General features: G+C 32.5%; 1 protein-coding gene across 1 annotated transcript; it reads right to left on the bottom strand.

Annotated features, from left to right (window-relative positions):
• Nucleotides 1-451: 451 nt before the first annotated feature.
• On the bottom strand, nucleotides 452-5,952 carry LOC110105653 (histone H3.4). Its single transcript, XM_020835243.2, has 7 exons — nucleotides 5,649-5,952; nucleotides 5,534-5,574; nucleotides 5,393-5,444; nucleotides 5,178-5,305; nucleotides 4,769-4,843; nucleotides 1,641-1,716; nucleotides 452-696 (listed from the first exon to the last, which is right to left on the bottom strand). The coding sequence occupies exons 1-7, from the start codon at nucleotides 5,743-5,745 to the stop codon at nucleotides 644-646; spliced, it is 522 nt and encodes a 173-aa protein (XP_020690902.1). The 5' UTR covers nucleotides 5,746-5,952; the 3' UTR covers nucleotides 452-643.
• Between the last annotated feature and the right edge of the window lie 6,384 nt (nucleotides 5,953-12,336).

Here is a 12,336-nt window from a genome sequence, read left to right on the forward strand (position 1 = left end):
CATTCACATGATATTTAAAAGGATTTATCATGAATGTTATCAAAGAGTTTCAGGATTTAAGCCCCTCAAGATTTCCGAAATCCTGATTTAAATGATTTACGAAATCCTGCTTAAATTAAATCCGGGGTGCTACCAAACAGCCCCTAAAAGATCAGACTTAGTAAAACAAAACAAAAGAAAAACCTAACGAAATTAACTGTTAATCTAACAAATCAAATAAAGAGAGTCAACAAAAGGCTTGTTGTCAAATGGACACTAATAACAGAGCAGCAACACAACTCCCCTTGGCCTATTGGTTGTGAGCTTAGGCTTCCAACTAAGAGGTCCAAGGTTCGAGTCCATGTGTATGCGTTGTGTGTGTGAGTTTGCCTTAAATGGCCTAAATGTCCCAAAAAAAAACAGAGCAGCATAACTGTTCCTATTAGAAAGGAAATTTTCTAAGAAAAATCACTGCCGAGAGAAATCAATATCCAACTAATTTAGAAGTAGTTTTGCTTAAATAGCATACAAAACTTGCACAAAATAAAGCACTAAGACATCAAATGAAGGTATAAATGAGAATGGAACTCTTACGATAGAGAAATCTATAAATTTGGCGAGGGACTAATAATTTTGCCAACACCAATATAGTTGTTTATAAAAATCACCAATGCCGCCTTCCACCAATCCTCCGCGCTAAATGAAGGTCCTTTTGCACTGTCAATTGAGGCAAATTACTAGTTGATAATGCAAAAATCTATGATAATAATGAGTAAGAAGAAGAAGAGAAAAAATAATGGCAGTAACTACTGTAATATTGGTGATTATGATTATAATAGTCGGAAAGTAGAGTAATTCTATTGTAAAAAAATAAAAAATAAAAAAAACAAAAATGTAGTAATCATTTTTGGCAAAGCTTTCACTAAAGAATTTAATGTTCTGGGTTTAGGGTTAGCCTGATATTATCTAGAAAAGATCTACATCAACTGGGCACATTCCTTTCTTCTATAGAGCATTAAGTAATCGACTAAGGCTTCATTTGGGACGGCTTTTTCACTGCTTCTTAAAGCGGCTTTCATGTACAAAAATTAAATTTTTGTACATGAAAGCAGTTTTAAGAAGCAGTGAAAAAGCCGTCCCAAATGAAGCCTAAATATAATCGCTAATCATAAGCATTGTACCAGGTTTCCAAATTTATCAGAAAAAAAATGAGGTTAAGATGATGATCATGGTAATCAGGATGAGGCAGAGGAAACTATCCACCATTTGATTCTATGTTTAGACAGAAAGATGCATAATTGCATATTATGTAAAGGCTGAGAGGAAAATCCAGGTAGCAACAACCCTTTGAGGGAACTGGCAATAGAAAATTGAACAAAATGCATTAGAAGAATATGGGACGCATATTGTTAGCAAACCAACAAAACTTTTGTAATTTAGATAGAAACTTCAGATACTGAAGATATATTACATACATACAGTTAATAGGAATCAAGATCTGTTATTTATATATGTAGGGAAAAAAAAAAGAAAAACTCGGATGTAAACAATATATACTGAATAAGCCGCAAATGCTAAACGAAAATAAATGATTATAGAGAAGATAATGTATTTGAATATTCACATTAATGGCATAACCTCTTAGTTTGAACCAAACTTACTTAGGGTCACACGCTTTGCATGAATGGCACATAGATTTGCATCCTCAAACAACTCTATTACAAAACTTTCAGCTGCCTGCAAGAAAATATTTACTGTAAAAATGCATTATTTAATAATAAAATAAAAAAATCTAGCCTTCTAACTTAATAAGTAAAAATTTATTGTATGACTTTATATGATCTCATTTTTCTAGTGGGTAATTTCTTAAGGATTTGTAGGAAATTTTACAAAGATTAAATAAGCCATTATCATATCATTTGTTTGTACTCCACAAATCTCATCTTCACATGTATAATAGCCACATAATTATTATAGTTAATGAAAATTTTACTACAAGTATCTTCAAGCAAATCACATATGTTATGCTAATGATTGCTACTTTAGTTCTAGGCATAGAAGGAGCTTCAATTATATCTACAAGTTCCTTAAGTTAAAATTATGCAAATATTTTAAATGGACTCATGTCTTTAAGTTTGTTACAAATGAATTGCATACAAACTTAATAACAGGAACTATAAAATCCCAACTATATGCAAGTAGTGACAATGTATATTTTATATTCACAGCTTTCTTATGTTTCATGAGGTTATCGATTGATTATCAATATGGCCGACCAATTTTGATTTAATCTAGGATTGGTTGATAAGATTCTAGGTTGATCAATGGACTTGGTATTCGCCGACTAAGGTAAATCAGTTCGCATGTGAGCAATGCTAGGAATTTGCAAGATCGAAAGAATAAGAATGCAAAACTAATAAAATTGTTATAGAATGTTTGACCAAACATTTTGGAACTCTCTTTGGGAATGATGTAACACGAACGAGTACAAGGGCGTGTTTTGGCCAATCAATATGTGAAGTCAATTTAAACCTATCAAATGATGGCATTGTTGCCGAACCTAGTGTTTTTTTCTTTGGGTAGAGCTTTTGGTAGGGGTAGAGAACCCAATTGTAATCCCCCTCTTGCTAGGTTTGACCTAACCCATAATTTATTTTTAACCATTAAGGGAAAGATATCCAAATTGAATTCAAATATGGGAGGGAAATTATTTAGGGAAAAGTGGCTTATTTGGGAAGGAATTAGTGGAGCCTATTTAAGGCTAACTATGTTATTATTTTGATTTATGATTTTTTTTTTCTACAGTAATTTTTCTTTGAGAGTTTCCAAGCGACGCCTAGGGTTTATTTGAGAGCCGATCTAGCTCCTAAATAGTATATCACTCGTATCTTTCTTTCTTGTTGAAGAGATAATTACAAAATCAACCCCTATCTTCATATTCCTGCCATTTCTGCTTGTTCACTTTGCTATTTTTACTTCCAAGACGCATCATTTACACAAGCTGTATATTTGAAATTCACCCAAATCGGGCAACTTCCAAATACATCGAAAATATACTTTATGGTGATTTCCAAATTCACTCAAAAAATACTATACATTTGAAGCACGGTCGCCCAAATTGTATAATTTTTAAAAATAATGTAACACTTGTGCCAAAACAACCTGCAAGTAGAAAGGGGTCAATGAAGTGCACAGGATCTGGGCCTCATGCTAAGGAGATGACTTCCCAATATTAGATAGCAACACTTATGCCACATCCAAAGAAACCACACATCAACATGCACACACAAGAATGAAAACTAAGGTTTAAAATTTCATTGAAAAAAGGGTAGTTTTATGTGTAAAAAATTAATATTTATAAACATCAAAATCCTAGCTTAAACAGATTTTAAGATTTCCCAACAACATAGGTCCAAAGTCATATTAAGCTCTCAATAAGCACTACTATAATTTCTCAAGAGAACAAATATATCAACATGGAACCAATAGGTAATAACCAATGCTAAAGAAGAACCCATAGACAAGGAAGGTGACCTGGTGAATAAAATGGTAACACAAAACCGAAAATAGTAATAGAGGGTGGATTTCTACAAAATTAGAAGCAAAACATAAATCTAGTGAACACATATGTTAACACATCATAATAGATTACATGGGATGCCATAGAAAAAGTAGTCCAAGGGCAAGAAAATTTTAGTTTATAACCAAAATTCAACATACCATAGCATATAACATAACAACCCTTAGAAAAAACAATGTAAAGTGCACATGTTAAATAAAAAGTAAAAGAAATATTAAATAATGCGAACCATTAAACAAGATAACCATCTTTCCCATGAAACACAAATAACATTGGATGACCAACACAATCTCCAAAACCAATGATCCAATAATCCATCAAACCAAGAAGGTCCACAAACAAATAATAAAACAAAACAAAAATGCTCAAATCATTTATTTATCAATGTTTCAAATGAATATAAAATTGTGGCCCATAAAATATCTATAAAGTTTTAGTTGCAAAAGCATAAACATAAGCGAACCAAACAAAGCATAAATCCACATTGCATGCTAGTTCTATATTTGAAACCAAAGACCCAAAACATTCTATATCAAAAAGTTAATGACAATAAATCAAGTAAATGTTGAGAAAACAAATGTAAACCTGCAAATGTTCTTTTATTGATAGCAAAATGAGCAGAGTTTTTGAAAAAGATAAATAAAAAGGACATTTCTAGGTTTATGCAAGAGTTTCTTGGTTTCTGTGTCAGATATAATCATAAACTAATTAGACCATTTGCAATGATTGTTAAAAAAAGCATGTCTTTAAAGTACACTAGACTTCTCAATCGATTCTTGATCATTGAAGTAATCATTGTAATTGAAGTGATGTTATCTAAATAGGTTCTAAATTGTGTCACATTACACCAAATGTGTTCACATCATAGCACTTTGAACAACACTGATCAATGGTTGGGTTAATATTTTTGAGTACTCGATCATATCACTTTGAAAAACAATGATTGACTTAATCTTTTGGAGTAGGTGTCTAAACATTGTGAAAAACTGCTTTCTCCTCAGGAAGTGGAGTCAAACTCAAAAATTGCAATTTGCACATGATCAAATTGGGTGTCCTACGGTGAAAATAAACTGGCGAGTTCCTAAATCACTAGTTTTTGAAATTAAAAGCTATTAACCTAGCTCAAACCCATAAATGACGTATACTTTCCATACATGAAATACCATGCGAAAAATAGAGACGGAAATAGAAGGATAACATTCAATTTACCTCTTGAAGGGCAACCAAAGCTTCAGCTCTCCAACGGTTAACCTCCTTTGAATAAAAGAATGTCATATCCTTGACCTAGTTTTGACAACTCAAAAGGATCAAAAACACAAATACGAGAAAAGAAACCCCCGCATTCACATAAAAGTTCACCATTTAGCCTAAAAAAGTTAGTTCTGGTGAACATGAAAAGCCTATCACTAAGTACCAAATTCAATGATTGCCCTGAAAAGAGAATTATCTTCCAATAAAATGTTATGTAAAAAAGTATAATGCCATTTTCTGAGTTAAGCTGAGGGTTTTGAATTCCCAAAATATACTTTAATAACGAAAAAGAGGGGAAGCCCGACAGAGGGCCATTAAATCAATGAATGGTCAAAAAATCAGAATCATTTAGGTTGAAAGTACTAACAATTCTTATGAATGCTGCGGCAGGGATCAGATTATTCCAAGTCTTCTGAAGCTTCCTAATCTCCTTAAGTGCCACAGTACCCGGTTTGAATCTGTGCTTCACGCGCCGGCGTGCTTCCCCCGCCGCTTCTGAAAGCCGAAGGTATCAACACCGCCATAAAATAATTATATGAATGAAACAATAAATCTAATCTATTGAGGAATCTTAAAAGCAACCATTTCGAGTTCCTCCGTCATGAGGTTGCCCAGCATTCTCCGCGCCACCTACCTGAAACCCTCCACAGAAATTTCAAAATGGCTATTCACTAAAAATCAAAAAGACAAAGTGATTAAATATTCAAAACTATGAGTTAGTACTGCGCGGTTCGATTCTGGAGCAGAGGTAGTATCTCTGGATTCTGAGGAAAACAGATTAGGGTTTTAGAACTAAAAACACTAAAGTAAGATGAACACGCGAAGACAGAGGTAAGACCTCTTTCCTGCTGCTTCTGTACCGCGGATTGATTTGAACCTAACCTCCTTCGCGGACCGGCTCGACCACTATTGGAAGATTGCTTGGTCTTCACCATGGCCAAGAAGACAGTAGCAGATCATCAGACCAAAAAAGGTAAGCCCTTGAGCTCAAAGAAGCTTCTAAGGTTTCACTCGACAATGCTCTATTTTTGACTTTGAGTGAGTGATCGAAGAGCGACAGTCGGCGAGACAGTTGAAGCCTAGCGAGCGAGCGAGCGAGCGAGCGAGCGAGAGAGAGAGAGAGAGAGAGAGAGAAATACGGCGGATTTTTTCTTCGTTTTCTAAAGGAGGGATTTTTTCCCAAATTTCATAATGAACCCTGGGTTCAAATAAGGATGAATTTATTTTGAGTTTTAAAATTTTAAATTTATTTTAAAACAAATGTAATATAATAGTTAATTTATTTATGTATTATATTTAATATTTGATTTTTTTTTTTTTTTTTGGTAAAATTGGGGCCTAAGCCCATTTCATTGAATAATAAAAAAAATACATAAAAAATAACTTGACTGAAACCACAACATACCAGTTTCAGCCAATAAAAACAATAACAGCGAAGAAAAAGCTGTAAAAATAAAGAAAATACTGTGACACCCTATCAGCCTTAGCTGCAGAAGTAAAAAATAGAAGAATAACCTCTCAGCCATGAAAAAGACAAAACTGGTTGAAGTGCATAATACCGAACTGACTGGATTGCAGGAAGAACGAACCCCACCAAAAGAGCTTCCGAGCCAATAAAGACCTGGACTCATAAAATATCATAGAAATACACGAGGAATTCAGAAGTCCCTGGTTGCCCGAAGGCCATCCAAGGGAGCCAAAAACGGAAGCTTCATCATTGTCCAGGTCAGGCATACATGTATGATCGCAGCGTCTGATAATCGGGAGGACAGAACCAACGGAACAGCAGCCCAGCACCTTACAGCATATCCAAATAAACCAATGAATTTTCCCATGTTGCAATTTTCTCATTAATGTTCCTTTTAACATTGTAAATCAAAGTAGTATGGCAATTAATGACATTCCCAAACCTTCTACCATTTCTCTCTTTCCAAATATGGTAAATGACACAACATAAAAACACAAAAAAGAAGTTTTTAACCTTCTTGTTGCCTTTATATTGGCCTTTAAATCAGTCAAAGACCTGCATGATAGTAGGCCTAAAGAGAAAGCTTTGCAAACCATGAATAAGAGTGGAGATAACATGGAAAGTATAATCACATTCAAAAAATAGGTGTGGAATAGTTTCATTGCAGGAATGACACAAGCTGCAGGTGTCTGGAACCATAATGTTTCGAGCGTGTAATGCATCCGCTGTTTTGAGACCACCAGCAAAAGCCATCCAGACAAACACAGAATGCTTAATAATATTTCTCTTGGCCCAAACCAACTTATACCACAAGCAGCTATGATAATCAGTATAAAATTCCTCAATAAAGTTTTTAAAATTGTAAGTATCTCGATTTTTCCACAGCAAGCAATGGCCAGTGTTAACATTAATATTGAAACCAGTAATGAGAGTTCTCAAATTCAAAGGAAGATGTTCAGGAAAAACCCACTGAGAACCGAATATAAAATCTTTCAAGTGATTGGGGCATACTGAGAAATGGTAAAGCTGAAACAATGTTTGACAACTACAACAGTAATGCAAATTGACTTCCAAAGTTTGGATGCATAAACAGGAGGGGGCATCCAAGGAAACTTATAGTGACAGATAATCCAATTGGATAGAGGAGAGGGGACATTATACACCCTATAAATGACTGAACAGTTATATGCAAATTGTAAAGCAGATATGGATGGGATGCCCATCCCTCCTTTATTCTTAGGCAAACAGAATCTATCCCAAGACACCATATGTAGTTTTTTTGCAGTCATAGAATCACCAAATAATAAAAACCTAGAGCTAGTTTTTTTTAAGTGTTTGTAGACAGATTTTGGTAGAATGGACCCCCTTATCCAATATGCAATGGTATTTTGAATGCTAAATTTTATGTACTGCAGTCTACCCGCAAAGGACAACAGGTTTGCCTTCCATCCATTCATCTTTTTGTTGATATTGTCCAAAAGGGGTAAAAAAATCCTCAATTTTTAACTTGTAGAAGGATAAAGGAATGCCTAGGTATGTGATATTGTTAACAATGTTATGGATAGATAGAGATTGACAAATTTCCTGAACATTCCGTTTGTTTTTAGTAAGCATGATGTCACTCTTTTCATAGTTAACATGGAGTCTCGTAGTGTTTCCAAAATCCCTCAAAATGTTAGCCAAATTGTTACAATTATCAATAGAGGCTTCTCCAAATATTAAAACATCATCTGCATAAAGCAAGTGAGTAAGAGAGAAGTTGTCAACAGAGATACCTCTAAAGCCCCTACTCTCCAAAAGATTTGAAAAAGCATCCATCACAAAGGCAGAAGAGGTAAGGGCTTAGAGGGCAACCCTGTCTGAGGCCACCACAAGAAGAAAAAAAGCCTTCTAAAGCACCATTTAGTATAATAGAGAAGTTGACATCAGTGATGCAGACTTTTATCCAATTCACAAAAAGCCTAGGGAAGCCTTTCTAAATAAGCCTGGTAAGCAAAAATTCTTGACTGACAAAGTCAAAAGCCTTCTTTATGTCTAATTTTGCACAAAAAATATTGCTTCTTTTACTCTTTCCCACAAAAGAGAGGATGTCACTAGCTAGTAAAATGTTATCGGTGGAGACTCTGGATTTAACAAAACCCGCTTGGTTGTCCATAACAATCAAGGGCATGACCGGTTTCAATCTTACAGCAATAACATTTGCAATAATTTTATAAAAAAATATTACATAAAGCAATGGGTCTGTAGTCAGAGATTTCAGAAGCATTCTTGTGTTTAGGAATGATAGTCAAAGCAGTGGCTTTAAGTCCATTTGACATGTAGCATTTTTGAAAGAAAGAGTTAACAGCCCTACAAACCAGGGTGCCGATAATATGCCAGGTAGATTTGTATAAAAGGAAATTAAAATCATCCGGGCCTGGAGCTGAATTAGATTTGCCCAAAAAATATAGCATTTTTGACCTCCTCATCCGTCACAAAGGAGGTCAAGCGGAGGGCTTCAGTGTTGGACAGCATAGTCCCGGGGGGGAAACAGTCCAGGGAGCTGTTGGGAGGAGCAGGAGGATTATAATCATATCATTCTAGACATGCTTAGCTAATTTATGAATATTATTTTATAATATTTGAATCATCAAATTTAAAGATATAAAATGATTCATATGAATCATAAGCTTAAAATCTAAATAAATAGCATAATTACCTATATTCCCTTTAGATATTTTATTATAAAAATATCTTAAGTTGCCTAACATAACTTTACAAATGGCACTTCTAATTTCTTCAATTCATTTAACATAGAAGGAAAGGAGGAAAAATGAGGGGAAAAAAAAGAAAGGAGAGAGGACATAGAAGTTAGAGTTTGGAGGTCTTATAGTCTTTTTTGTTAATCGGTCCAGTTGCTCATCTCAATATATGTTACTATTACGCTATCTCTGATTTATAGTTTATTTTGTATTTTGTGAATTTTAATATGATTAAAACTTATAAAAATTGTGATATTTCTATTTTTAAGAAAATTTCAATCATGTAATTTTTAGTATGTTATAGTTTTAATTATTCTGTACATATTGACATGAATATATAAAATTTATTCATGTGAGTGTATGACATGCATATTAAGTACAATTTATCTATTGTGATTATATTATGTAAAAATACACACAACATTTTCTTATAAATTTCACTAATTTTGATTCATATACAAAATTTACATGCATTTAATATGATATAGTGAACTAAATATTGAGTGTAGTGTCCGATGCTTATTATGTTAAATATGCTATAAAATGTGCATATGTAATAAAGACTAACAATAAATGATTGGTTGACTCAAGTTGGCTAAATATGTGTTATTCTATATAGGAGGGTGCATGGGACGACGAGCTTTCTTTTAAAATAATGTTTACAATATAATCTTAATGATATGAAAAGGTGACATAAAGAGACAGATTAATATGATATGATAAACCGGTGGACAAAAAATGACGACTTCTAATATGAAAGTCATCCGACTTAAATAGCTTATGATAAGACTAATTCCTGAAAGTATGATTGATATGCTTGAAATTGATTCATATAAAGTTGGCTTAAATGAATGGATACAAGAAAAACACCACAAATAGTTGAATGACTTTTCTTGCTTAAAGTGATTGGATACGCATATATCAGGAATATATTGATTATATAATTGACATGACATATAGGGATGTGAAAATGAGTTTTCAGGTCAAACCCAAAAATAACCCACCATATTTTTATCTGATTCAAACCCAATTCGATTAGCGTATTGTGTAATCTTCCCTGACTTGAACTCGACCCAATTCAAACCCGGGTCAACCCATCATGACATGTCAACCCAAATTATTTAAAAAAAAAATCTTTCAAATTAAACTATTTAATAATTAAAAAAATTTAATAAAGATTTACATTAATAAGTGCTATTTCAAATCCAACAATTTTTGTTATTTCAAATTTAGCAACACCACCCAATTGTTACTAACAATAATATAAAAACTAAGCAAATTAAAGAAGGATTTACATTAATATAACTTATGGAGTTATAGTACAATACAAATTCAGCCTCTGCATCATTAACATACCATCTTTGAGTTATAATTTAAATGCAGCAATAACCAACAATTACAATTAATAAAAGGATTTATATTAATTACTAAGAAAACATAATTCACTAAACAATTTACAAATCATTCAAAAGTTACTATACAAATTACAAATTATAAATCAATTACAAAAAAAATTAAATTTGAAATATCCCCTGGAGAAAAATTTACCTTCGAGTATATTTAATTGAAAAAAAAAAGTTAAATAGCTAAAATTCTAAATTCATGAGATAGTAAAAAAGCTTGACTAAATAGCTAAAATTAAGCCTCCAAATCATTCATAAACTAATAAAATGTGAGTGAATAATGAATAGTACTATTACCATCTAAGACGGCAATTTGTATAAAGCTTAGTCAATATTTGTTTGATTATATAGTATATGCTCAGTTAAGATAAAACAAATATCACGTGGTTGCAATATCAATTACCCAAATGGATCCACACTTTCACTTTAGAAGGTTTCTCATAAATGCTTCATAGCTTGAAGCATAATAACTAAAAGCTATGTATTCAAATATAAATTCAGTAACAACAAACCAAGAAAACCCAATGCCATCTTGAATAAAATATATAACATACTAATAACCTTGTAATTTGAATACCTAATAGCTAACAAAATAATAGTAAAACATAAAAGCAATAACACATTAGTCATTAGAGATAGTAGTTAATCACTAGATGTCCAACCACCAAGTTTTTTAACAAACCAACCCAGTTCACAGGCCATATGATTTTTTAAGCTCCTCTTAAATAATACCCAGAGCAAAAATTTTCTAATGATTGAACTTTCACCAGCTTATCCTTCAATTTGATTTGTAGTTAAACTAAGGATATACTCAGTGATAGCTTCAAGTTCATGATCATTTACTACTGTAAAAAATAAAAATATGAAATTGAGCTGTTAAACATTTGACTGTTAACATTACACATAAATAGAAAAGTGTATAAAGATAAATTCTATATCAATATGTTCTTCATAGAACCAATCCTTTGCACAATATAAAACATTAATAATATCATGCTTTAATGAGATTTGATGCTAATATATAATTCTACCACTATTGTTGAAGGTACTTTCACATGCTACTGTGTGTTATTAAAATGCACAACACATCACGAGCCATAGTAGAAACCTTTAGATATTTATATTGATTCTTTTCAAAAATGTAATATATCTAATTTAATTTGTCTATCAAGTTTCAGTTCATCCAGATATATTTCTAATTCTGATTTTCTAGGAATAATGACTTCCTCCTCAAAAGAATTAAAGTCATGTTAGGGAAACTCATAATATGTTGAACAAATTTACATGAATAATGGGAAAAGTAGTTGTAATAAAATATATATTTGTGGAAATTATGACTTAATTATAGTAGAAGAAGTGTTTCTTGATACATCACTATATCTCCTTTGTGTTGCATTTAAATATTGCCCCGATGCACCATTCCCATTATTTATTGTATAATTTGCAAATAATAATAATAGTTTATCTTTAATCTTTCTCAATTAAAAAATATAATCCCCATCATATAATCTTTGGTAACACCACTCTATAAATGTAAATTTATATCGGGGATCTAGAATGACAATTATCATAAGTATGACACTAAACTCTGACCAATACTTCTCAAATTTGATAATCATCCATGCAACCATTTTTTATGTACTTATGCTCATTTGACATTTCATGTTTTAGTATTGCATAAGTTGTTGAAATGCATGAAAATTATTATCACATCCTTGAATATTTACGGCAACAGAGAAATATGAAGTTTAATGTCTTAGCTTTGTACGAATATCCAACATGAAAACATATAAAAGAGAGGGATGCAGTATTTATTAGAGACACCAGAGTTTTTACATTGAAACTCATGAAAATGGGAAATACCCACAGGGCCTGACCCAATTTGCATTAATATACTAGTGTTTGCAGTTGATT

This window comes from Dendrobium catenatum, unplaced genomic scaffold (genome assembly GCF_001605985.2).
Source record: "Dendrobium catenatum unplaced genomic scaffold, ASM160598v2 fragScaff_scaffold_671, whole genome shotgun sequence".
NCBI classification, from domain to species: domain Eukaryota; kingdom Viridiplantae; phylum Streptophyta; class Magnoliopsida; order Asparagales; family Orchidaceae; genus Dendrobium; species Dendrobium catenatum.

Bases quoted from the DNA above. Each gene is read 5' to 3' on its own strand.
- LOC110105653 (XM_020835243.2), bottom strand. From the start codon at position 5,745: ATGGTGAAGACCAAGCAATCTTCCAATAGTGGTCGAGCCGGTCCGCGA. The intron at 5,575-5,648 runs GTCTTACCTCTG...TGTTTTCCTCAG, and splicing joins ACAGAAGCAGCAGGAAAGAG to AATCCAGAGATACTACCTCT. The intron at 5,445-5,533 runs GTACTAACTCAT...GGAGGGTTTCAG, and splicing joins CTCCAGAATCGAACCGCGCA to GTAGGTGGCGCGGAGAATGC.